We start from the raw sequence: 25,657 nt of genomic DNA on the forward strand, positions 1-25,657 counted from the left end.
CCAAGCAATGAAAAGGTGCACTGAAATATGCAATCCACTATTCAGGAATCAACAAAGGGTTTATGGTAGGGGTCATTCACAACACAGACTCATGTTGTGTCTATAATAAGGGTGGAAGCCAGAAGCTAGATCAGAGGTCATGACTTATCTCAGTGAATTATAGTAAAATGCAAAAAGAAAAGACATTTACTGAGAAGTAGAAATAAATTGCTGAGTGAAACAAAACTCTTTGTCATAATCCTTGTACTATATCCAAGCAGCATCCAATTTACTGCATTTGTTTTTCTGCTGTAGTTACCAGCCAACAGTGCACAGCTAAGACTTGGAATGAGCTGCAAGGGGGGCAGAAGTCTGCATTCCTACTCTGATGCTTTAAGCCCATGTTCCAATATTGAGCAATGCTGAACAAACAAATGTTTTATTGAATTGCTGTATTAGAATGGCAATATCTGTAACGTGAGAAATAAGCAATTTGATGATGCCCAGATGGCAGTTTACTGAAACCTAAGTTTTAACTTTACACTCATCCATGTAAACTTGATAACAAGCAATTTCACTGCTGATTCCATAATATTGTGACAATATTGCATGAGGTTGATACTAGAATATAACAAAATCAAGAAATGCTGAAATCTGAAATAAAAAGAGAAAAAGCTTGAAATACTCAGCATGTCAGGCAGCATCTGTGAAAAGGGAAACAGAGTTAATATTTCAGCATCATCTGACATCGGAATATAGCTTTTAGTAATATGTCTTGGAATGGGAATTCAGTGTCAAAAGTTTTATAATTCAGTACAGATAAAACTACAATCATCTAACTTGTATGACTGATGAAAGTGTGGTTACTTGTTCCTTCTGGAGGAAAAGAAGGCAGTTCTGATGGACCAGAGCAATTCAATTTCACCCACTCAGTGTACATGCTAATTTCATCATCATTACTGCGTTTATTGACAACCTCTAGCTCCGTTAAGGTATGAACACACTGTGGGAAACTTATGGACAACAATTTATTGTTTTTGATTAACTATTTCTTTCTGGAAATTGTGCTAATAAAACAACAAGGTCAGTTTTCTTTTTCCACCTAACAGCAAGCCGGACGGGGGGAAAGGCTGGACCTCACACATGAGTCGATCCCCATTATTTGCTGATTTAGTTACATCTTCCTGTTCCTGACCACTAACCATAATCTATGGGTTGTTACTGTCTTCAGAGTCAAGCTGTTCAAATAATTTACTCTAATACATGGCAATGTGAGCAAATGAGAAATCAGCTCAATAATTCAATGACAAGTATGTCAAGGTGCAGACAATTACTGCAGATGCTGTAGGTATGACCGAACTCCTGCTTTACTGCACCCATCTAACTTTGTTTTATGTTACTCAGCATTTAATTCACTCAATACACTTTGTTTTATAAAAAAAATACTCAAACCAATCCATGGCAGCTCTCATTTCATTTAATATTTTAATGCATTTTTTACCTGCAAAACATCAGTATAGCTTTTTATTAAAATTGTGATTTAACAAGTTGTACAAAATATTTATTGAAACATTTAAACTGTATTCTGGAATCAGAAACTTTTATTCTGAAAGGGCTGGAAAATATTCTTTACTTATACATGGAAACCATCTAGATAAGGACACTCAGTGGGATCCCTGCTGATTCTGTTGATTAAGCTTTGACCTTAAGGTATCTGTCAGCATGAATGTCTTTGTTCTTGCCCTTTGGATTTATCTAATATAGCAACCTAGCTGCTTATCATTGGTGCTGGCTAAGGCACTATCCTCTAATCAAAGCTGGCATTTTAGGCAGTTGGATAGAACTTTGTTCTCATGTCCAGATCAGGGGACCACAGGGTTCTGACCTTTTCTGTGTAATGGGAAAAGATCTCCCATGTGAAAGCTGTTTAAGTAGCTTAGTAACTCATTGTTTTAACTCAAACTAAACTGCCTTAGTTTCCAGATGTGTAAGATTTCTGTCTAATTCCTGTAGCATTTCTTTCATGAAATTTGTATTTTGTTTGAAGATGTTGGGACAAAAATTCATCAACTTGTATTTACAAATACATTTCATAAGTAGCAGCAGAAGTGGAAATTTGTATTAATAGTTTCAATAGAGTTTATTAAGAAATTTTGCCATATGTGCCACATTTTCATAGTACTTCTTTGAATAATGGATGAGTAAAATCCACTTTCATTTTATATTGTAATTTTATTTTAATTATTGAATGAGGAATACATTGCACTCCATTAATCACTCACTACCATTCATTGAAATACTGTCCCTTTGTGATCTCATTTGAAAGCACATCAGGTTTCACACATTTATCTGATAACATCTAGCATCATTTCTGGACTTCTTCATTGTCTCTGATTTGTCACACTGCTTGTTCAACGTCCAAAATGGGGAAGGTAGCAGCAACTGGCTGATTTTAGACCTCAAACTCCATCAATTGGCCACCATTTCAAAACTACTCACAACCTAGATTTGATTCTGAGATGAGGTTTGGATCACAGCTCTGCTCCATCACCAACACTGCCTTCTTCAACTATGTAACAGCTCTTCCTTGTTAGCTGCCAAAACACTCATACAAACTTTTGCCACTTTGAGACTTGACTATTCCAATGCTCTCCTGATTGCCTCACATCTTCCATTCTGCATCACTTCTTAAACCTGTGCGCAGTCAAAACTTGACTTACCATATCTGAGCTCACTCCATTACATTCATCCATCACTTGGTCCTGGTTTTGCAACAAATTGGTTTTAAAATTGTCTTTCTTGTTTTCAAATCCTTCCATCTTGCTTATTCTTGCCTCTGCAACCTCCATTGTCTTCTCCAACCCTCAGTACTTCAGCTCTCTCTGGTTTCTTGCACATCTCCAATTTTAATTGCTCCACTTTTGGCAGTTGTCCTATCAGCCAGCTTGGTTTTCAGCTCCAAATTTCCTTTTTAAAATTCTGTCTTGCAATGTCCTTTTTTTTAGGTGTTCTGTAAAACCCAACTCAAAACTTCTGGTCATCTCTCCTAATATTTTCAAGTGCTCAGTAAAAATTGACTTTAGTACTATCACTTTATATATTTTAATATATGTTTTCCTGACATTTCACTATATTATAGCTGCCTGATAATTGCATGAATTTAATTTATATACAATGCAGCTAATTATTTCTTGTATTGTTGCAATTTCATAGATTGGAAATATGCTTCAGCAATCCTTTTAGTAAAACATTGAGTATTAATTAAAACCTTTGGTTGTTCCAGCATCCCCACATAACTATCAAGAACTAATATCCAGTCATGAGAAAGAGCTGGCATGGGTGATTTACTAACATTAATCAATAGATCTTAAATATTTGTTCTGAAGGCACAGGTTCAAGAAATCTTGCTCTAAATTTTCCACAATGGAAGTTGTCCTGATTGAAAGGAATTATCCAGAGGCTAAAAATAGTGAATTTATGTGCAAGAAGGAAGCATATGGTGTACTGTATAATAATGGGAGACTATTCACTTCATAATTTTTTTGAACAACAAGAATATGCAGATGCTGGAAACCTGCACTTAATCCAGAAAATGCTAAAAGTAGTCATTGTCTGTGGAGAGAGAAACAGTTATTCAGTATGATCGTACTGATCCCAACCCATGCCTCATGGATGACACCCATATTAGCCCCACTGCCAACTGAATTTTTTACATCCATACATCTCCCAACACTGCTGCAACCCTTCCACCAGGTGCAGCAGGCTGCAGGCACTGGAGATATTTAGAAATGTCAGAAAAAAGTCATATTAAAAAAACTTTAAATATTGAAAAATAAAAATGTAGAAAAATTAAATTCAAGAACATAACTATTTTTTCTTTATTGCAATGTGTATTTAAAAAATAACCTTTCAAATGAATTTAGGCAGGATGGATGTGACATCAATGGCTGGTATAAAGCTGAGGCATCATGAAATGCTTCAATCACTGGATTCAGTGGCAGATCCACACCTGGAGCAAGAAGTCAGATGCTCACATACCTGACCTCTGGCATGTTCTTAATTAGCTGTCAGTTCTCTCTAGACCTGCTGTTTACCTACATGTTCTAGCACAAAGTTTTAAGTCAATGACCTTTCTTCAGAATTAAGATAAGTTAGGAATGGTAAATTGGTTTATTATTGTCGCATGTACCGAGGTACAGTGAAAGCTTTGTTTTGCACGCTGTCCGTACAGTTCATTTCATTACAACAGTGCGTTGAGGTAGTATAAGGGAAACAATAAAAAAAATGCAGAATAAAGTGCAGTGCAGGCAGACAATAAGGTGCACAGCTATAACAAGGTAGATTGTGAAGTCAAGAGTCCATCTTATTGTAGTAGGGTACTGTTCAATAGTCTTATAATAGCGGGATAGAAGCAGTCCTTGAGCCTGGTGGTACGTGCTTTCAGGCTTTTGTATCTTCTGCCCAATAGGAGGGGGGTGAAGAGAGAACGTTCAGGATGCATGGGATCTTTGATTACGCTGGCTGCTTTACCGAGGCACCGAGACGTATAGACGGAGTCTATGGGGGGGGGGGGGGGAGTCTGGTTCCATGATGTGCTGTGTCCGCAACTCTCTGCATTTTCTTGCGGTCACAGGCAGAGCGGCTGCTGTACCAAGCCATGATGCATCCAGACAGAATGCTTTCTGTGGTGCATCAATAAAAATTGGTGAGGGTCAAAGGGGACATGTCAAATTTCTTTAGCCTCCTGAGGAAGACGAGGCACTGGTGAGCTTTCCTGGCCGTGGCGTCTACGTGGTTGGACAAGGACAGGCTATTGGTGATGTTCACTCCTAGGAACATGAAGCTTTAAACCTTCTTGACCTCAGCACCCTTGATGTAAACAGGAACATGTTCACTGCCTCTCTTCCTGAAGTCAATCATCAGCTCTTGTTTTGCTGACATTGTGGAAAAGGTAGTTGTCATGACACCATGTCACTAGGCTCTCTATCTCCTTCCTGTACTCCCATTTCTTGTAATTTGAGATTTAGCCCACTATGGTGGTGTCACATGCAAATTTGTAGATGGAGTTAGAGCAGGATCTGGCCACTCAGTCATGAGTGTATAGGCAGTAGAGTAGGGGGCTGAGGATGCAGCCTTGAGGGGTACCAGTGTTGAGGATAATCGTGGTGGAGGTGTTGCTGCCTGTCTTTACTGATTGCGATCTGTTGGTCAGGAAGTCCAGGATTCAGTTGCAAAGGGAGGTGTTGCGTCTCAGGTCTAGGAGTTTGGTGATGGGTTTTCTTGGAATTATAGTATGGAAAGTGAAGTTGTATCAATTAAGTTTCAGAGAAAACAGTCATGACAGAGACAACAAAAGGAAATGTCTGTGATAACGTAGAGACCAGGAGTGATTGAATGACACAAGCCATGGAGGTGTGGGTGGTGGTGGTTAGGGAGGGTGGTATTGGGATAACTGGAGGAGGTATAAATAGGAAATGGATGAAATCTGAAACACCAGAAGAAAGAAAAAAATGAGTGCTAGAAATGAGAAATACTGGACCATATTGACTGCCTATTTGAAATTGATGAATCCAATGTTGAATGCTGAAGGTTGTAATGTATCATATTGGGAGATGAGATGCAGTTCCTTGAGCTTATGTAGAGCCCGACTGGGACACTTTAGGATGTCAAAGACAGAAGGAGTGGAATAGGAAATTAAAATCCACTAAATGTTAGTGTCCGAGTTCATAAAACACAAAGTAAATACACGTTTGGCAAGCAATTAGGAATATTATCCTTTATTACAAGGGATTAAAGAAGTCTTGCTATAACAGTATAATGCTTTATTAAGTTTCACACATTAGGGTAACATGTACAATTTGACCCCATTAGACAAGAGAGGAAACTGAAAATGTTAAGGCCACACATTGGGACTACAGAATCCCTGGGTGTCAGAAGGAGAGCATCGCCTCACAAACCATTCATTCACCTGTCCTATCGGAGACCTCTGCCCCATCTGTGAAAGAGTCTGCGGTTCCAACACCGGCCTGGTGAGCCAGGTCAGAACTCTCAAAACCCATGCGGAAGAAAATCAGCCTCAATCCCAGCTAAGACTTTCTAGTGTGGATTCACTCCAAATGATTTTTTTATATGAGCGATTGGACAGGCTTGGCTTAAACTTCCTGAAGTTTGGAAGAATGTGAAGTGACTTCATTAAGACATATAGAAGAACAGTTATGGCACACTCTGAGAGGTTGTTTCCACAGGCTGGAGAATTTCAAACTAGGGATCATGGATTCAGATAAGTAGCTTTTGAATAAAAGTTGTAAGATAGTGTGAGGGTTTACATCCATATGGACTGTAAAAAGTCATTTCATAAAGCACCAAACAATAGACATGTTTGTAAAATTGAAGCCCATTGGGTCAGGGCAGCATGAATACAAAATTAGTTTAGGGACAGGAAGTAGAGAGTGGCAGTGAACGGTAGTGCTTCTGACTTGCTTGGCCAGTGGATTCACCACTGAATCCAGGGTCAAAGACCAGAAGAACGGAGTTGAGGGGCTGGATGCATTTGCCAGCCATGACTGGTACATGAAGCATTCATTTCACTGACCTTGATTGAAATGGCAAAGTGCAGGTAAGTGATTTTTTCTTTTATTTAATCTTAATATTTTAATTTCTAGCACTTAAAATTACATTCTCATATTAATTTATTGTGCCTAATATTTTAAAAATTATCTTCTAGCATTTAAATGTATTAAATAAATTTATTATGCTTATTGGTTCTTTTTGAATATTGAAATCCATTTTAACACCTATTAAAAGCCTCTGACCATCAGGCTATTCAGGTATGGGGCCTCAGGGTCCACGACTGAGGCCATCACCACGCATGGCTCATTCTTCCTCCCAGACCAGCCATGGCACCCAAGCTTTGAGGATGATTGAATTTGCAGGTCCGCAAAACTGAGTGCAGCCATGGAAAAAAACAAGAAGGGCAAGTGCAGATGGTAGACTGGAATGAGCATGATTCTGCCCATGAAGATAGCATTAATGGATTCCACGAGGGCTGTCGGTGAGTGGGAGAATCGATGGGAATGTGGGGAAAATACAAAGGATTAGTGTAAATGCCCGTAAGTGCAGTCAGTGGGCCGAAGGGTCTGCTTCCCTGCTGTATGAATCTAAACATTCTATGATCCAAGGACTCCTGGAAATCTCTAGCCCATGACCAATCCAAGTGGAAATAAAAATTAATGCAGTGTAGTGTCCAGAAGAACAAGGAGAGGCAATAGGAATTAAATTGTACATTTTAAAGGAGATATAATAACAAAGATACATAAGAAATAGGAGTAGTAGCTCATTTGGCTCCTCATGCCTGATCCACCATTCAATTACATCCTGGCTGATTGTTTTTACTTCAGTCCCCCTTCCCTGCACATAAACCAATATCCTGGGATCCCCACAATATTCAAAATCTATTAATCTCCATCTTGAATATGCTCAGCAACTGAGCCTCCATAGTCTCCTTGGGAAGAGAATTCCAATGATTCACTATTCCCTGGGTGGAGAAATTTCTTCTCATTACAGTTCAGTGATCCTTATTTAGTGATCCCTTATTATGAGGCTGGGACTCCTGCTTCTAGACACCTGAGTCAGAGGAAGTATCAAGTCTACATCTACCCTATAAAAATCTGCATGTTTCAATCTGCATTTTTCTGAAGTCCAGAGACTGGAGGCCCTTTCTGCTTAATTTTTCCTCATGGGAATAATCTCCTATCCTACGAATCAATCAGGTAACCTTTGGACTTCCTCTAACACAAAGATGTCTTTCCCTAGATAGGGAGACCAGACCTGCATTGGAATATTCTAGATATGTTTTTACTGGCCAGACTCCCAAAACAGCAACTCTATTCCAGGCATTGTTATAGGATGAGATTGCCATTGGAGAGAAGATTCCAGGACTTTCTCAAAGCCTCCTGGAAGATATATAACATCCCCACTGACTGCAGCACAGTGGTGTCGCTCATTGAGCTGCTACCTCACAATTCCAGCAGCCCAGGTTCAATCCTGACTTCTGGTGCTGTCTTGCTGTCTCCCTGTGATCATGTGGGTTTCCTCCAGGTGCTCTGGTTTCCTTGCGCATCTCAAGGTAGGTCAATTGACCACTGTAAATTGCCCCTAGTGTGTCATGAGTAGTAGAATCTGAAAGGAAATTGATGGGAATGTGTGGCTTTTTTTAAAAAAATGGGATTAATATAAATGTGTTCTTTTTGGTCAGTGCCAACTCAGCCCACTTCTCCGCAACATGATTCTAGGATTCTGTCATTTTATGACTCCTGGAAATCCCTGGCCCATGACTGCTTCAAGTGGAGATAAGGAATTTGGGATGGTATCAAAAACCTTGAGGCTATGCAGTGGCCCTGTATAAGTGGCAGAAAGAGCACATCACCTCACAAACCACTAACACACCCTGTCAGTCACCACCTGCCCCATCTGTGGAAAACTGGTTCCCATATTGACCTCATTAACCACCTCTGAACCCACAAAACCCAAGTGCAATTAAGTCATCCTCTATCTTGAGTGTGCCACAAATGGAGAATATTACAGCCCTGGGGTCTTGAGTATATAAATCTTTGAAGGTGGTAAGACATATTGTGATCTCTTTTTAAAAAGTCTAATGACAACCATGGCTTTTGAGTAGAAAGCCAGGGAAGTTCTGCTAATCCTTTATAGAACATAGGGAAAAGCACCTTTGGGAGTATTTTGTTCAATTTTTGGCAGCAAACTTTAGGAAGGATGAGAAGACTTTAGAGAGGGTACTGTAGCAATGAACAAATTGCATCAAAGCTGAGGGACTTCATTATGTTGAGTGACTAAAGAAATGAGTGTTGCTATCTTTAGATTAACAATTAAGAATAGGTTTTTTGGAAGCATTCAAAATCGTGCATATTTTTGTTGATGTAAGAAACAGTTTCTATTGGTAGGACTGATAACAAGGGAACACTGACTTAAGATGACTGTCCAAAGAGTTAATGTCAGCTTGAGGAAATATTTATTTACATACCACACTGATATGATCTGAAACACACTGCTTGAAAGGTTGGTAAAAACAGAATTAGTAGTTATTTTCAAGAGATAAGAATATACTAGATGATGAGGGATAAAAGAGAGATTAATTTTATAGCTTTAATAAGGAGATGGCACTGGCTCAAGGAGTCAAGTGCTCTCCATTAGTGCTATAGTAATATTTCATTCAGTTTTGGATAGTGTGAGACAAATGAAAACTAACAACTAATGTTCATTATTCTGTGAACGATAAAGAAATAGCAGGAAGACAACAAACAATGTAGTAATGCAGAACACAAAAATGAAACTTCAACCCAATCAATTTTTTTGTGAATTAATAATCAAGTATATATTAAAAGCAATTTTCTGTTGTTGACATTTAAGTCAACAAATATGCATTTCACTGACCTTGATTAAAAAGGCAAGTACAGTAAGTGATTTTTCTTTTACTTAATCTTAATATTTTAACTTCTAGCATTTAAAAATACATTATATTAATTTATGCCAAATAATTAAAGAAATTGAAACTTAAATTAAGTATTTTGTTTGATGTTTGAGCAAGTGCTTGTCTGAGTTTTGAATTGTGATGTTGTCACTATTTGTAGATAATACATTGTCACAGGATACATAAAGTAGCAAAATTAAGGAATTCTATTGAGCTTCATAAATCTTTTTGTGAAAATGCTGGATGTAATCAGACTTTGTAAATGCAGCTAAACTGTAGAGCAGTCATTATTTACTATGCTCAAATAGACACTGGTGAAACTAAGGGGCGGGGGAAGAAACAAGATAGCAAAATTAACAACTTCACATAACTGTTATATTGCTTTAACATTATGTACAATGGAAAAAAGTATTTTGCATTAATTAAATGAAAATAAATCTTATCTGAATGTATACTGAGAGATGGCAATGTTAGGAAATAATGGAGATTCTAACAGTACATTAAAGCAGATAAGCATTTAAGGTTCCAGGGGGAATTCTGTATAGCTACCCCAACAGCAGATAGGAAGATACAAAAGATAAAAAGGGCACCCACCCCCCCACCCCCAGATGCTGCTCAGCCCACTGAGTTACTCCAGCAGATTGTTTCTTGCCCCACATGCAGTCTCATTTCTCCAAAAAACAGATGTTGAAAATCTGAAATAAAAACAGGAAATTCTTGTTTTTATTCCCCTCATTCCTAGTTCTGACAGAAATTTTGACCTGAAACATTAATTCTGTTTCTCTTTCCACAGATGCTGCCTGATCTACTGAGTGTTTTCAGTATTTTGTTTTTACAGTGAAATAGTGTACACACATGCAGAAACTAAAACTAAGAGTGGCCTTGGTGGAAAATTTTAACATTTATAAAGAATAGGAATAACACACTAGCTCATGTCTGAAAGGCAGTCAATTTCTGGAATTTGTCCAGAATAGTTCTCTACCATAATGGTTCTTATGTTCTCTGAAGAATGGCTTGATCCAGCAGCAATTGCTGGCATGGCAGAACTTTACATGTTCTCCAATTCCCATAGTCTTAACACAGCATAGTTTCTGCTTCCAAGCTATGTCAGACAAACAACACCCTGCTGCTTCAATAGAATGGCCACCCCCAAATGTGTTCTGGCTTTTTTCATTAAGCATGTGCTGTCTAGAAGCCGGTGTTTATGGGCTGCAAACAGTGACAGTGTAATACAGGCGATCCCCATGCTACGGTGAGAGAGGGGGATTTACATTCCTAGAAAAGGCCCTGTATTGGGATCTTCCAGAAATAGGGTGCATTGTTTCCATTTAAGAAGGAGAGGAGGAGGAATTTCTGCTCTGAGGTTTGTGAATCTTTGGTAATCTCTTCCCCAGAGACCAGTGGAGGTAGAGATTGATAGATATTTTAAACTACAAAGGACTCAAAAGGTATGGAAAGAGCAGGAAAGTGGTGTGGAGGCCAAGATTGGATCAGCTATGATCTTACCAAATGGCAGAGGAGGTTCAAGGGCCCAATCAGCATACTCCTGTTTCTTGTGTTATCACAGTCATTTGCTTTGTTCTCTCCACCCTTCTCCATTCTCTGCAACTTAAATGACGTTCAGTTTCTAAATGTTCCTGGTTCTGATGAAAGGTCATTGACCTGAATCATTAACTGTTTTTCTCTCTCTACAAATGGAATCTGACCTGCTGAGTATTTGCAGCATTTTCTGTTTTTACCTCATTGTTACTGCTTCTCTTCCCTTGTACCTCTCTTCCCCATCCAACTTGTAACATTATTTGAAGAAAAATAACTTGCTTTTGCAGTTAAAACATTTATGGTGTTTTGACTTTTAATATTGCCCTCAAAATTCAATATAAGTAACCATATTAATGTCACATTAAAATGTACCAATAAAAGTTTACCAAATAAACCCCTGAAGTGATATGTTTGTAGTGTAACTTTTAAAGATGTATAACTAAAGAAAGAATTAATCTGTTATCATTATGACTTTAAATGAGTTCATCATCCACAAGGCTCTTGTCGTAAACTATACATCTTGTATTCAGTAGTTGGTCATTTAAACAACTTATCAATGTAGATATCGGAACTGATAAGCCTAAAAGTGGTTATTCTCCACAAATTAAAATAGATGACCTTTTTATATTCTCAATATTAACTCCATTTTACTGAAGATTTTATTCAGAATAATTGTTCTGTAGAATAGTCATATTCTGATTATTGAAGAGAATTGAGCCATGCAAATTCTGTGATTTTGACTGATCACTTTAGGAGCATGAACTAAAGTCCTTGGTTTGTCTTGCATCAGAAACATCATTTGGAACTTTCACAGTCATTCCATCCATCCACTTCTTAAGGCAGATCTGGCAACCCAAACGAGATCTGAAAATCAAATCCAATTATATTCTTAAACGGCAAAAAAAAACTTTATTTTACTTAATGCAGTAAAATACCTTTCTATTGTTATTTTGAGAAATACTTTAAGTACTAGGTTGGATTATATATGCAATGCCTGGCAATATTGGGGGAAAAAAATCAATATTCCACTAAACATTCAAAAATCCACATTTAATTTCTAAACTAGTTGAACCAGGAACTGTTATCTTAATATGCCTCGCAAGTATTTGAGTATATTAGCACTAATGTTTAGAACATGCACTAAATTTTTTCCCTTAAGTCACTTTTCAAAAATGGCAAATTTTAACATGATAAATGTTTCCACAGAAGTCTCACCAGACAAGATTAGTTACAAAACTGCCAGTGAGTTATGAAGATGAGATGTTTCATACGTTCCATTTATGTCTAAAGTAGTTCAAAAGAAGTTGATAAATAATTTAAAAATCAGTTGCAATCCACTGAGAAGTTACATCAGATGTTGAACAATCAGTTTTTTTGATGGTATAACTTACCTTGGAATATTCCAAAGCACGCTTTGACACAGATAAAGAGTGGCCATTCAGAAGGCAACAATAGTTCTAAATTAAACTCTTTCATCCAGACACTTGCCACATGTAAGCAATTGTTGGCTTAAAAAAATCTTCAGGGATATTTTTAGTTTAAGACATCTCTTTTTCTATGTAAAGGAATGCTGTATTTAAGAACTAAATCTTTGAAAACTGATGCAGGGGCACAAGTGAGAAAAAAAATTGAATTGAATTATACAGCAAATATTCAGATAACTTAAGCCAGTGATTCCCAAAGTTTTGCCAAACCTCTCAGAAGAGATTTGTTCTTTTTGGGTAACCCCTCAACCGATTCTCCACACTAACTTTCAAAGTTTCATCTAGTGCCCTCCTCCAATTTACCACCACTAAAGTTCAAAAACAATGCCAAGCAATTATATCTTTTAAAGTGAAACTCCATAGCTTACTTTTGTAGTTGTCACGTACCAGCAACGAGAAACTCACCGAGTCATGTTTAAGTGTTAAAACTATTTTATTAATAACTGCTTATGATAATAAGAAAAATAAAAGTTAGAACGTTAGAAGTAAAAATGTTAAATCTTAAACATTAACCCCAAAACTAAACTCAGTGTGTGTGAGGCAAATTCCCAAACTTCAAGTCCAGGAATAGTTCCCAAAGTTCAGTTCAGCAAGCCACAAGATGAAATGTGAGCAAAGACTTCTGCAAAACCACCGTTGACTGAAGAGGAAATGTAGAGAGAAAATAGAGAGTAATTACGAAATCCAAATGTTCCACGATGGAACCCATACTACACCTTAATCACTGATGATCTCCATTCCTTTGTTCCGAAGTATCTGCCACCCCAAAAGACATTCGAGACGTGGCCATCCACAGAAATACCTATTTCCTTCTACAGGTTAATGACAAAGTGGACTCCACCGGATTATTCCAAAAATCCATACGTGGATTGTAGTGACAGATGCAGTTATTGTTTTTCATCCATCGATACAGACCAGCAGGCAGGTGTCCCTCTCTCTCTGACTGCTCCAAAAACGCCATCACATCCTTATCTCCTGTTGTTGTCGTAATCACGCCACACACACACTACTGTGCAATGTCTTAAAGGGACATTCACCAATAGCAACCTAATCTGTAACAGTTTATAACTGAAATGGATTTTAGCACATTTACTCAGACTGTCTCAGATTACATTCTGCATCCTAAACTTCCGTTTTCCTCCCAAAAGAAAACCCATCATAGTTAAGTTGGCACCCACCAGTCTAGACCCCTATCTTAAGTTGTAGCTTTATGTAGCATACATGTGATTCAATAAGATGTACATGGAGCTGAGTAAAATAAAAGGCTATGGGTAAGCCTAGTAATTTCTAGGGTAGGGACATGTTCGGCACAGCTTTGTGGGCCAAAGGGCCTGAATTGTGCTGTAGTTTTTCTATGTTCTATGCGGCATCTTGTTAGTTTTATACATGAAAAGAATTGTACTGCTTTAGTACTGAAGCAAACTTATGTAAGAACGGGTGATAACAATCAAATTTGCTTAGTTTTCCCTTCCCATCGCCTTCCAGGCTATGCACTTACTGTAACTAGTGAACTACTTTGACATTCCTCCAACCTCAGGGAAAGCACTAATGTCCTCCCAAAGTGAGGCAACTGAGCTTGAGAAATTAACCTTTGGCTGGCAAAACTGTGTTCCATTGTATGGTGATGGCACATCCATAGTTTAGATGGCCTTCATAAACTTAACTCCATGATTTCTTGTGTTCTAACATACAAGAGAAAGGAGGGATGAGTCTCAAAATTAGCATAAAGGCTGGCATAAAACATAGAAGCCCCTTTGCCCCTCTAGATCAGTAAGATTAGGAATCACCTCTAGACTTACTGGAGAGGATTGGTCCAAACTTGGACAATAGAGCCAAATTCCAGGGACAAAGTGACTGTCACTGCCCTTTTCTTAGAACAGCATTTGACTCATTGTCAATGGCAATCTAGGGGGAAACTCGCCACTGCCTGGTGTCATATTTAGCACAAGAAAAATGGCCAAGGCTGACAGAGACCAATCAGAATCAGGTTTATTATTGCTGACTTATATGACATGAAATTTGCTGTTTTGCAGCAGCAGTACAGTGCAAAGACAAAAATTATTATAAATTACAAAAATTAATAAATAGCGCAAAAAAAGAGAGGTAGTGTTTACTGACTGTTCAGAAATCTGATGGCAGATGATGATGATCATCCCAATCCCAGCACATCAGTAGGATAACTTCCTAGGGCAGTACTAGAGATGCAAGTGTCACAGAATTGCAGAGTCATACAGTATAGAAACAGACCCTTCAGCTCATGAAGTCAGTGCTGACCATTAAACACCCATTTACACTGATCCCATTTTATTCTCCATACATTCCCATCAACTCCACACGGGACAATTTACAGTGGCCAACCTGCACATCTTTGGGATATGGAAGGAAACTGGAGGACCAGGAGTAAATCCACACGGTTAGCATTGAAGCTGGGTGGCTGGAGGGGTCAATCAGCAGCTCTACTAGCTGCGCAACTTGCTACCTAATTACCGGATACTTCATTAGTGATTACCTCCATTATGTGGTCAGACATTAGGATATTTTCTGATGCCCACACAATCTTCAATTTCCATTCATAGTGTCTTAAAATGTAAAAGTTCATGCCTGAGTGCAACAAGACCAAGGCAACATTCAGGCATATGTTGATGAATGACACGTCATTTATCTCATAAATACCAGGCAATGAACAACGAGACAGTCTAACTACCATTGCCAAGTCTTCCATTTCCCACCATTAACATAAGGGAGGTGGGGTGGGGTTTCACCATTGACCAGTAAATTAACTGGACCAACTACATGAATAGTGCAGCTACAAGACCAGGTTAGAGGCAGGGATCCTGCTGGAAGCAACTCAGCTCTTGAATCCCCAAAGTTCCATCATAATGCACAAATATTCCCCATCTGCCTGGATGATTACACCTCCAACAACATTGAAGTACTTCCACACCATCCAAGAGAAAACAACTGCTAGTTCAGTACCATTTCCACCACCCTTCACATTCACTCACTGAAGCATAGACAGGTTTTGGTTGGAGCTGGTAATATGTACAAAATGCCCATCACGAATCCTCCAACAGCAACACCAAACTCCCAACCTCCAGCAAGGCCTGCAGGTGTGTGAGAACAACATCACTTGTAGGTTCCCTTTATGTCACATGGCATCTTGATTTGTTTCATCATTGTCCTTGAGTCAATCTTCAAACTCTCCCAATCAACAACATTGTGGCAGTATCTTCACCAGAAGGATGGCAGCAACTCAAGGGGCAGCTCACCACCACCTTTTCTAAGATATTAAAGTGTGGGCAATATGAGCTGACCTTGCCAGTGATGCCCACATCCCTCAAGTGATTTTTTTTTAAAACATCCAAGGCGGAATTCAAATAGGTATAGTGTCAAGGTGTCCAGCAAAACAGAAGACTGGGGAACTGGGAATTGAAGAAAGGTCCTTCCAATGACTAGTTATATCCAAGGCAAAAGAAGTCATGTTTGTCAGTAGACAGTCATTATTATATCAGAATATTGCTGCTGGAACCCCTCAGACCCAACCATCCTCAGTTATTAAAGACTTTTCATCTCAAAGGGTTAAGAGTATGGCTGTTCACTGAAGACTTCAGTTCCATTTTAACTCACTTGATAGAGAAGTCACATTTTCAACTTTTGGTGCACTCTCCTTGATGTCATACTCGGCTATATACTCCTAGCTCTCCTCTGACATTCAGCTCTCATTTCCTGTACAATTCTAGGCTTCAAAGGGGACTGCAGCCAACTTCGCTATCCTAACTTGAACAGACATCACTGCTACTTCATAATCCTTGAATTTCCCTGCTTTGTCTTGTTAAAATCAGCCCAACTACATCATTCTTATCTGTGTTTATCTCTGATCTTCCACCATCTGTAAACATCCTCTAGAGTAAAAATCTCCCATGTGTATTCTCCAACAAACCAGATCGCATTCACTCATCATCCCACTTTACCACCTCTAGATATTCCTCAGCGTACTATACCCTCTGCAATTACCATGATGCCGGCATTACTCTGCCTTGCTTTCTATGCAAATCTTCCCTACTCCAATGACCTCCATCTGCAATCTTCACTGCCCCTCTTTCTCTACTCAACTTTAAAGAACTTTCCCCAAGAATGATTCTTTTCAGCAAACTTCCAGTTGCTATTTCCATGTTTTCTCTCTTCTGGCTTGGCACTTTTTTCACTATGTGAATTGCAAAGCAGCTTGGAACTTTAATTTCTTGTTACCTTAGAGGCAGTACTTAAACATTACCTGTTGCTGCTCTAAATAAAACATGGGGAATTATCAAAAACTGCAAAATAAATAACATCTTACGTGTCAGTGAGACCATAGGCTAGGTCCAACATATCCAATTCTTCATCCGTGATGCAATCCAATTTCTCATAAATGGGGTTCTCAAAAATTAGATGACATGTAGAGCAAGCCAAGGTTCCTTCACAAGCACCTGCGAGTAAGGCAGATATACCGTCAACTGTGTTAATTATCAGTACTGCAAATTTTTTTTTGGAAGACCACCACTAGCTTTATGGTTAAACTGTATCTAGAAACATGGATTTCTGAAGTAAAAATTTTAAAAGTAAATAAATAGATATTTGTCAATATTTAAAAGCTGCATGCCAAAGAGTCTGTTAGTGTATACCTTCATAACATTTACCAGCATTTTATTCTTTTTCACAAAACTTTCCTTTATCCATTTATCCAATGTAATTGTAAATGTTTACCCAGCTTGTCTTAACCACCAACCTTGGAAGTCAATTCCACAAAGTTGTATTGTTCTCTGATCTATATACTTTATATTCAATTGTGTAACTATGCCCAGTTACCCTAGATTTTGAAGCATCTATCTAGTTCTATCCTTTTATTATTTTACTCACTTTCTTACATTGCTCCTTAATCTGTGCTGCCATAATAAAAACAGATCCAGTTTTCCAAGTCTTCATGTTTTCTCATACTACCATGATTCCAATAAATATATGTGGTAGTACTCTTGCTAAAGCACCAGAAATAGTGCTTAAATTTTCTTGCTCATTGCAGTCAGCGCAAGAAGGAGAAATTGTCATGAAAACTCTGAATGTCATTTCTGCTGCTAAATTCAACAACAGATGAAATTTTGAGGCTCCAAATACTTTACAGGATTAACCAAAACCACCATGTCAGCAAGTCAGAAACCCAATTGATAGCACTATGCTACTACAGCAGCTCCTGGTGGCAAATGTTGTGAATATCATCAACAGTACAATGTAACCAAAAAAACCGACTGAAAAGTGTAGCCGAGCTCTAATCAGTATTCCTCACATCATCTCTAAAATTCCTTTGTCAATGTAGACAATTCAGCAATACACATTATTCAAAAAATCCCACGGAATTTTATCACAACCTTTCCAGATCTAATTTAAGTTTCTTGTCTCAATATTCAATGATTGTTCAATGATTTTAAGTACTATTCTATCTTCAACTTTTGGTAACTTCTCTTTTTCTTAGATTTCAACTGGAAAGTGGAGAGATTTAATTTTCAACTATCCTATATCAGAATGTTAATTGAAATGCGATTGGACCTTCAGAAATTTCATGGTGCAGCAGAGGATTGGCATATCTGTTCAAAAGATGCTAAATGGTCAGTCATACAAAATGTTACATTTCCCCCTTTTATTGACTTGCCATAGGAACAGTCTTACAGGTGGTGGTACTCATGTTGCATTTTGTCCACAAAATATCTTGTCCAACTTCCTCAGTCTAGATGCAGCAAAATCTGCTAGTATGACACCAAAGTCTCAAGTACGCCAGGCTATCAGATTTTCCAGACTTTTGGATGTTACTCTTAATACTACAACACACTGTTCACAGTTACACAGTAGGATAATAAATTTTCCAGTGAATCCAGGAATTTTAAATGGAGTGTGAGAACCGGGGCCCTTGTGAGCAGATTATTGGAGTTTTACTCTAGCAAGGACTGGTAAACTATCCAATTAAATAGAAGCACTTGAAACTGATTTTAGTTAAATCTACAGGACTGCCAGATTGTTAAGTTAACTAGGAAAGGACATCTATACTTCCAAAAAATGCTTCAGTTGTAAACAAGAAATCAACCTGTCAAGTCTATATAAGAGACATAGTGAGTTGTGAGATGGATAATAATTGACTTCAAAGAGATATAGACAAATAACTCTTCCTCAACACAAATAGCTTGTCAATATAGTTGGAGTCAATATTTAGGATTAATTTCATCAGAGTCCCTGCAAAACTTCAAAAAGTACTAAATCAAGGCTCATTTTTGCCGCCTCCCAAAATAAGGGCTACTGTATCACAATCCATATCTCATCATTTGCAGGGCTTGACAACGGAAATAATTCCTATTTTGGATCCATGATAAAAGAAAACAATTTTTTGAGATAAGAAGAATTCCAAAAGAAATTTATGCATTGAGATTGTTTTAGTTTGAGAACAGATGCCATGAATAACATCAAAGATTATTTTCCTGGCCTTTGTAGCAAGAATTGGTAATGTTCTAGGTCAAAACGTTCTCTGGCACCCCGTGCTAGGATTGCCTATACAGGATCAAAATTCTAAAAAGTCAATTACTTAAAGCATATAGAGTTAAAATATTGATTCTCTATTGCTTCCTTCATGCCAGGTAGTTCAATGGACTGAAATATGAAAACTTATGAATAAAGTAAACTAAATGATTTAATGATTTTAATACCCAATAGAGATCAACTTTTCAGATGGTTGAATGGAAACTAATGTGTTGTAATTAATTGTGAAATGATTTGCCTTATTCCTAATTATATAATTTATCTTGTTCAAAACTGTCTGTGGGCATTGCCCCTCTATAGTCACTTCCAGTCTCAACTCTCAGATCCCCACGTTGGGATTCCAGTTTCCAACACATCCCTTTGATGACATTGTGGACTGATATCAAATTATTTGCTTACATTCAGTGCCACATATAAACAAGCATCCAGGTAATTGCTTCTGAGTTTGACCAATTCCCTCTCTCCATTGCTCCAGGTATTGACAAACAATCCAAATGAGACAAATTGGGATGTGTTTCAGAGAGTGTAAGAACAAGCTTGGGGTGGAGGGGAAAGGGGGACACGAGGCTGACACTGGTGGTGCAGGGGAAGTGGAAGAGGCACTTGAGGATAGGGAAAGGAAGAGGCAGCACGCAAGACCAACGGAGGAAGGGAGAGGGGGCATGCAAGGCACAGGGATAAAATAGCCCATTAAGTATATAGCACTAAATCTGTTGATCTTTCCGCCATATTAACATATTTCTTCCAAATGAATGAATCATTGCAAGTAAACAAGTGCTAAGAAGCTGGAGTTACAATCATTTAAAAAGAACTCTCAATAAGCCATACAGCTGAATTAAAAATAGCGGAACTTACCAAAACCATCGATGTCCAAATTATTTTCAATGACAACATCTAATAGAGTATCACCTAAATTGCCCTCTGCGCTAAATTTCTCTCCATCACGGTTAATAAAGTTGACCTTCACTTTATCTTCTGAACTACAAATAGAGAGCAAGGTAGAGAAGTTTGGTTTGCTGGCTAAAATGGACTGACAAGATTTATTTTCTTTGAAATTAAGTGAAAGATACTAATGTTGGTCAATTGAGAGGAAGTTGCATTTAAAGTTAGAAATATTTATAATTAACCCTTATTAATTGTATAATCAATATTAATTAGACAATTTTTTTAAATTATTCAGAAATTCTGAAGATAAGGGTTCTCAAATTTTTAACTAACAGATCATTAAAGCCTTCATAGAACTTCAATTGATTACCTTTTAAAAAAATAATTTACTGAACATACAAACATTATTAATGTCATATTACTGAATTCTACCCAGAAAGGGAAAGAGAAAGAAATTTAACTTGTTACTCTTGATTATCCATTAAGCCTTGCAGAAGTTGCACAATATTGTTTCATAGTATAGTTGTATTCTAATATTGATCGGCTATGCTCACAGAAATAACAACCTCTTGAATGAAATGTCAAACATCAGTTATTTGGTCTATTAAAAAAAATTATTTCCCCAGAAAGCAACAGAAGGAAAGTAGTTAGTAAATCTTTCCTGAGGGTTAGGACAAGAATTTGCATTAAGAATTAGAGACTACAAAGTTGCGATCAGGTTGTAATACCCTAAAAAAAAGAAGCAATTCACTTCTCTCTGTCACCAACCAACAAAGCTAAACACTGGTCCTGAAGGTTGTTCTAAATTTTTAAATAAAGTTTCTATTATCCAGAACCACCAGAGACCTCACCCTCAGATCACCAAATTCACCACTGGTAGTAATTACGAGTAAACTGTGAAATTGGAGAGGAGCTAAGGGGATGAAATCATAAATAACAATTGCTCTTTACTAAGTACATGAGTGGTGACAAGAGCTGGTCATATTGCCACAATACCAGCCCAGATAAGAATCTACGTGGTGGTTTAAAAAAAACACACAACTTGAGGACATTGGGATAAAATCTGTGCATTTTCTCATGTCACGATTTTCTCTTAACTGCAAAAAAACATTTGATCAAGTTTACACAATCGGCTGAGAACAAATACAAACATTAGGCCATTCAGACTCTTGTGCTTGCACTGCTGCTCAATAAGATCACAGCTGATCTTTTACCTCAGCACCACTTTCCTGTGTTTTTTTTTCCCTTTAGTACTTTTCAAAAGAGAGTACAAATGCAATCTCCCATCTTCAGAGTTCTACCCTCAAAAATGCCCTTTGTTCTCAGCCTCCATGTTTCCTATGCTTAAATCATATTCCAGACATATGTCTCTAAATACAAACTTGGAAAGCATGTTTAATTATAAAGTGGTCAAATTAAAAAAGTTGATTTCCATATCACCTTGGTTTAAAAAAAACAAATGAGGAAACAGTCAGGAACACAACTTCAATGTAGTACCAGCTCTGTACATCTTGGACAATGTTTTCTTTACATTTTATAATGTGCATTGTTAATTTTTTCCTGACAATATCAGCCACTGCCTTCCACTTGATCAAAGCCCAACTCTGTTTTATCTAAGCCTTGAATGAGATCATGATTAGAGTACATTGTCATTCCTTCCATGCTTCAAATTTATCCCAGCATTTGAAAAACTTTATCAAGCCAGTCTCCAAAGTTGTTTTAATCCTACCTGTCCAAACCTTGTCAAACTATCAACTGCAAGCTCTCTCCCAGCACCACCATTGCTGAAGTCCCCTAATAATCTAGCTTTAACCCCCATACCATCCATCTGCATAATCCCCTGGACAAGATGGTCTGGCAGCATGCAAGTTTCTGCTTGTATATGATGAACCCTACTCTGCCAATACATTTCCCTCAAAGATCTATACTGTCAGACTTGCCTGTCCAACATCAAGTCATGCAAAAGTTGTGTTTCAAATAATCAAGATGATCAAAATTAGTTATTTACACATCTTAATCAAGACACCCTTGCCATAATTTCAGTTTTCCTCCCATCCCCCAGTCTTGTTCAAGCCGAAACAGGCTACAGATCCTCCCCAGGTTACGACAAGGTTCCATTCCTGTCAACTGTTCATAACCCAAGCAGTTCACAAGGCAGAAAACCAATTCACTACGCTAATTCCTGGAATGAGGGAATTTGTTGTTTCACAAGTGGCTAAAGAATTTATATTTATAGAAAAACGAGGGTGATCTAACTGAAACATACAAGATCCTGAAAAGGTATGACATCAAAACATTTCCACGAGTGGAAGAATCACAAACAAAGTGATATAGTTGGAGACACAAGATACAAGTGATATAGTTACAAAGTTGGGGGTGGTCATTTTATCACCTGGGTGCATAGGCACTTACTCTTGTAAGGGTGGTGAACCTCTGCGTTGTGGAGGCCAGATTTTAATCATAATATATTGTGCAAGGAGCTTTCTACTATTTACTTAAAATACATCTACCATGAAAATGAGTAGAGTTCACATGAATAAAACAATATTATTGATTTACTTATCAAAAGCAGTTAGTCACTTCAGATTTCCCATTAGCACGTGGCTAGCGACTAACATACTGGAAGGCTTTGAGCTAAATGAGATGTAAAGAGCTACACACAAAAAAAATCATTAAAACTTGCAATTACATTATATTTTGCAAATAAAATGACAAATTTGAACAAATTCTAAGGTGTAGTTCACTGTAATACAAAAAAAGACAATTTAGTAGTAAAATAATCTGATCTCTTCAAATTGTAATTATTACTGTTGATGTTGCTGTTGAAATTACTCTATTAAGTAACCATGGGAAAGGTGACCCATTAGAAATAACCCTTAACGATAACTAATGTTTATATAATGCTTATCTTGACCTTAGGACATCCCAAAGAATTTGGCAGGCGATTTACTATTTCTCTTACGGTCATTGTTGCAACATGTCAGCCAGTTTGCATATAGCAGGGCTGATTGCCCACATCTGAGAAGAGGAGAATATTTCAGATTTTGTAGTTTTCACGAGACATCTGACAGTGGTAACTACAAAAGAGTCCCTGCTGTCTGCCACAGGGAAAATCATCAACAGAATCCTCCTGATCCACCACCTCCCACTGGCCAAAGAGCTGTTCCCTGAATCTGAGTGTGGATTCCATCATCCAGGGGCACATTGAACATGATCTTCACCATGTGACAACTCCACTTTACATGGCTTTTTTTTTACCTTTACCAAGGCCTTTGGCTCCATAAACTTTGAAGGACAGTGGAACAGTCTCCTTAAATTCAGTTGCCCACAGAAGTTCATCCTTTTCTTACATTTGCTCCATGATAGAAAGCAAACCATGATATTAAACAATGGGTCTACAACTGAACCACTCTCAGCAAAGATTGGCAATAAACAAGATTGCAATATTGAGAAAGGTGTTAGAATATTTTTTCTTGCTGCAATTTTGCATCTCTTCTTGAACATATTTCCCACAAGAGTGGAGCTAATATTCAGAACAAATGAGTAGCTGTCCTACCCAAGGCAACTAGACTCCAGAACCCAAATGTTACCCAAACTTCAGTAGTTGAGCTGTAGTGGACAGACGATGCTTGCATTTGTACATACTCAGGGGATTAAATGTTTTCACTGAAGCATATGAGAGGTTGGACCTTACAATCAGTATGTACAATATAAAGATCCTCTACTAACCTGTCCTTGCCGCAGCACATTATCCTCCAAAAATAGAGGCTCAGGGGGAGACCCTAGAAATGTGGACCACTTCCCTTATCCCAGGAGTCACCTCAAAGAGGAGCTAAACATTGATGAAGGTGGTAGTGAATTTCATCAATGTACCAGCGCAGCCTTTGGATGGTTGAGGAAACGGGGATGAAGATCAGGACTTCAGATCTGATACAAAACTCATGGTTTACCAGCAGCAGTAATCCCTGCCTCCTAAATGCTTTTTAGGCCTGATTATGCTATTTCTGTCTTTTGTTTACATAGGTCAACCACCAATTAGGCCACCACCAGCACGATGTTAAGTCAGGAACAGAGAAGATTAAAAAGTAAATTAAAATAAGCAGGAACCAAATTGGAGAGAATGGAGAGCCACCCACCAAAAGTAGCGATCTGGGAAAGACTGTCCTGATTAGTTATCTTAGTAACTACAACATGTGACAACCATTGCTACCATCACCTCATTAAAACCATTTTAAAATCCTCCTCTAAAAGATTAAAACAATCTATAGTCTGGCTCTCCGAAAAAGTTAAAATGTCAAAATCAGAATTAAAAAAAGATTCTCACTCTACTAAGATCATTATTGGCCTCATGCTCACCATAAACACACACCCCCTACCATTATCCTTGGTATTCTTTAAAAGAGGAGGTAACAAATTAACCTTAGGAGCTAACATTTTCTCAGTTAAAATAGTGTCATCCTCTGTAGTTTGGGTGCCTGAGGTTAAGACTGGCCTAGCTGGGCAAAAGTGGGTATGTCCACAGTCTTTGCAAGGCCCTTGTGGACAGACTCACTTATGCCCAGCTGTCAAACTTTATCTGGAAATCTCAACTGGAAATAAGCACCACAGCCAGGGGGACATCCAAAAACACTATTTTCAAAAACACATTGTCTTGATCGGGCCTTTACCTGAACCCAGCTACTTTTAAGAAATTAGAAGTGGTAATCACATACCACCAGAAAAATACCATCAATGCTGTTTCCACAAAATCCACTGGAAGCCCATACTGCTTGCATGCCCTACATCAGTTCCGAACAGACACACTGTCCCGAGCTCTGTCATGGGAAGAGATTACCAGCCTTTTTGAAGAGATACAACATTCTCACTGACTCCTAGGTCTCTGACCCACGTCAGCTCAAAGGAGAAGGCCCGTATGGAATGGTATTGAGAATCAGGAGGCTATGAATTGGGAGCACAGTGGTAGGAGAACCAGACCACCTAACAAACTGCCCACCCGCCCTATTTGTGTAGGAGCCAGTAGTTCTCATCTTAGACATTGGACATCTTAGAACTCACAAAACCCGAGAGGAAGCAAGGACTGCCTCAGAAGCGGCAATAATGCCCCAAAAACAGCAACGCGATAATTGGCCAGATAAATGTGTTTGGTGATTTTTGTTGAAGCCTACAAACGTCGGTCTACCGAGAGATATCCTTAGCTTCTCTTCGAACAGAGTTATTGCAAGTTTTTGCGTTCAGCTAAGGGAGAAGTCACGACCTTGGTTAGATTTCCAATCTAGTCCCAAGTAAACATTTCAGCACAAACTACTTTTGTGGACCTCTGCTCACCTAAGCCACGTCAGGTATGATCTGTCAGTCACCGATACTGCTCCGTAACACATTGATCTCCACAGTTACCTTACACCTTCAACAGACGCCACCCAGGCCCTGCGCCAACGGTGTGTCTCACCTCTGTAACCGGGCGGCCGTGCTCAGGAAACGTCGGCCCGATCCCTCGCTGCGAATCTCTCGGGCTCCTCCGGACAAAACCCACCCGTCCTGCCGCCGGCATCCACTCTGGAAACTCTTCAAGCCCCGGTTCCGGTAACAACCCGGGTATCGCAACCACTTCAACGGTGAAATCAGCAGAAGCCGCCCGCTGGCTGCCATGTCCGCGTCTGGCACTTTGACTCCGCTCAAAACCTGTTTCCGCTTCTTCCACAGAACCCGCTGGCCGCTGCCGCCGTGCGCC

General features: G+C 38.5%; 1 protein-coding gene across 1 annotated transcript; it reads right to left on the reverse strand.

The window, feature by feature from the left end:
- Window positions 1–5,740: 5,740 nt before the first annotated feature.
- On the reverse strand, window positions 5,741–25,643 carry fdx1 (ferredoxin 1). Its single transcript, XM_052026669.1, has 4 exons — window positions 25,376–25,643; window positions 19,900–20,024; window positions 16,826–16,955; window positions 5,741–11,869 (listed from the first exon to the last, which is right to left on the reverse strand). Exons 1-4 carry the CDS (start codon window positions 25,573–25,575, stop codon window positions 11,755–11,757), a joined length of 570 nt encoding a protein of 189 aa, XP_051882629.1. The 5' UTR covers window positions 25,576–25,643; the 3' UTR covers window positions 5,741–11,754.
- Window positions 25,644–25,657: the final 14 nt, after the last annotated feature.

This window comes from Pristis pectinata, chromosome 11 (genome assembly GCF_009764475.1).
Source record: "Pristis pectinata isolate sPriPec2 chromosome 11, sPriPec2.1.pri, whole genome shotgun sequence".
In the NCBI taxonomy this organism is placed as follows: Eukaryota; Metazoa; Chordata; class Chondrichthyes; order Rhinopristiformes; family Pristidae; genus Pristis; species Pristis pectinata.